General features: G+C 42.6%; 1 protein-coding gene across 1 annotated transcript; it reads left to right on the plus strand.

Annotated features, from left to right (window-relative positions):
• Positions 1–184: 184 nt before the first annotated feature.
• Positions 185–739, plus strand: LOC109116843 (uncharacterized mitochondrial protein AtMg00810-like). The gene has a single exon (XM_019202977.1). It carries the CDS (start codon positions 185–187, stop codon positions 737–739), a length of 555 nt encoding a protein of 184 aa, XP_019058522.1.
• The last annotated feature ends 525 nt before the right edge of the window (positions 740–1,264 follow it).

The following is a 1,264-nucleotide window of genomic DNA, read 5'->3' on the forward strand; positions in this document are numbered from 1 at the left end:
CATTATACGGATTGAAGCAAGCTCCACGTGCTTGGTATAGCAAGATTGATTCACATTTCCAGAAATTGGGTTTTGAGCGAAGCAAAAATGAGCCCAGCCTATATGTCAAACGTAAGGGAGACAAAGATCTATGGTTGTGTGTTTGTATGTTGATGACATGATTTATTTTGGTACTAATGATGCAATGGTTAAAGAGTTCAAGGAGCAAATGATGTCAATCTTTGAGATGACAGATCTGGGAGAGTTGCATTACTTCCTAGGGCTGGAAGTTGAACAAGAGAATGGAAAAATCTTTATTTCTCAGCGGAAGTATGCCAATGATTTGGTCGCCAAGTTCGGGTTAAAGGGTTGTAATGCTGTACAAACCCCTATGAATACAAACGAGAAGTTGACAGCAAATGATGGAAGTGGAGCAGCAAATGTGACTCAATTCAGAAGTCTAATAGGTGGCTTGATGTACTTGACGCACACAAGGCCAGATGTCGCACATGCAGTTGGGTTAGTTGCAAGGTTTATGCAAAATCCAACTAAACAACACATGGGAGCAGCAAAGAGAATTCTTCGCTACATTGCAGCAACATCAAGTTATGGGTTATGGTACAACACAAGTGATGAACCTCGTTTGCTGGGTTTCAGCGATAGCGATTGGGCAGGCAGTGTAGATGATCGTAAGAGCACAACAGGTTCTTTCTGCTCCACATTTAACTCTTGCAACAAACGTCTTAACCAAACACCTTGACACGCTGCTGATGTTACTGCATTGTACTCAGCTTCTGCGGTAGATAATGCAACTGTCGGGTGTTTCTTTGAGTTCCAGCTGATCACACTGTTTCCGAAAAAGAACACATGACCTGTTGTGCTCTTACGATCATCTACACTGCCTGCCCAATCGCTATCGCTGAAACCCAGCAAACGAGGTTCATCACTTGTGTTGTACCATAACCCATAACTTGATGTTGCTGCAATGTAGCGAAGAATTCTCTTTGCTGCTCCCATGTGTTGTTTAGTTGGATTTTGCATAAACCTTGCAACTAACCCAACTGCATGTGCGACATCTGGCCTTGTGTGCGTCAAGTACATCAAGCCACCTATTAGACTTCTGAATTGAGTCACATTTGCTGCTCCACTTCCATCATTTGCTGTCAACTTCTCGTTTGTATTCATAGGGGTTTGTACAGCATTACAACCCTTTAACCCGAACTTGGCGACCAAATCATTGGCATACTTCCGCTGAGAAATAAAGATTTTTCCATTCTCTTGTTCA

This window comes from Tarenaya hassleriana, unplaced genomic scaffold, assembly GCF_000463585.1.
Source record: "Tarenaya hassleriana unplaced genomic scaffold, ASM46358v1 Cleome271, whole genome shotgun sequence".
Taxonomy (NCBI): Eukaryota; Viridiplantae; Streptophyta; class Magnoliopsida; order Brassicales; family Cleomaceae; genus Tarenaya; species Tarenaya hassleriana.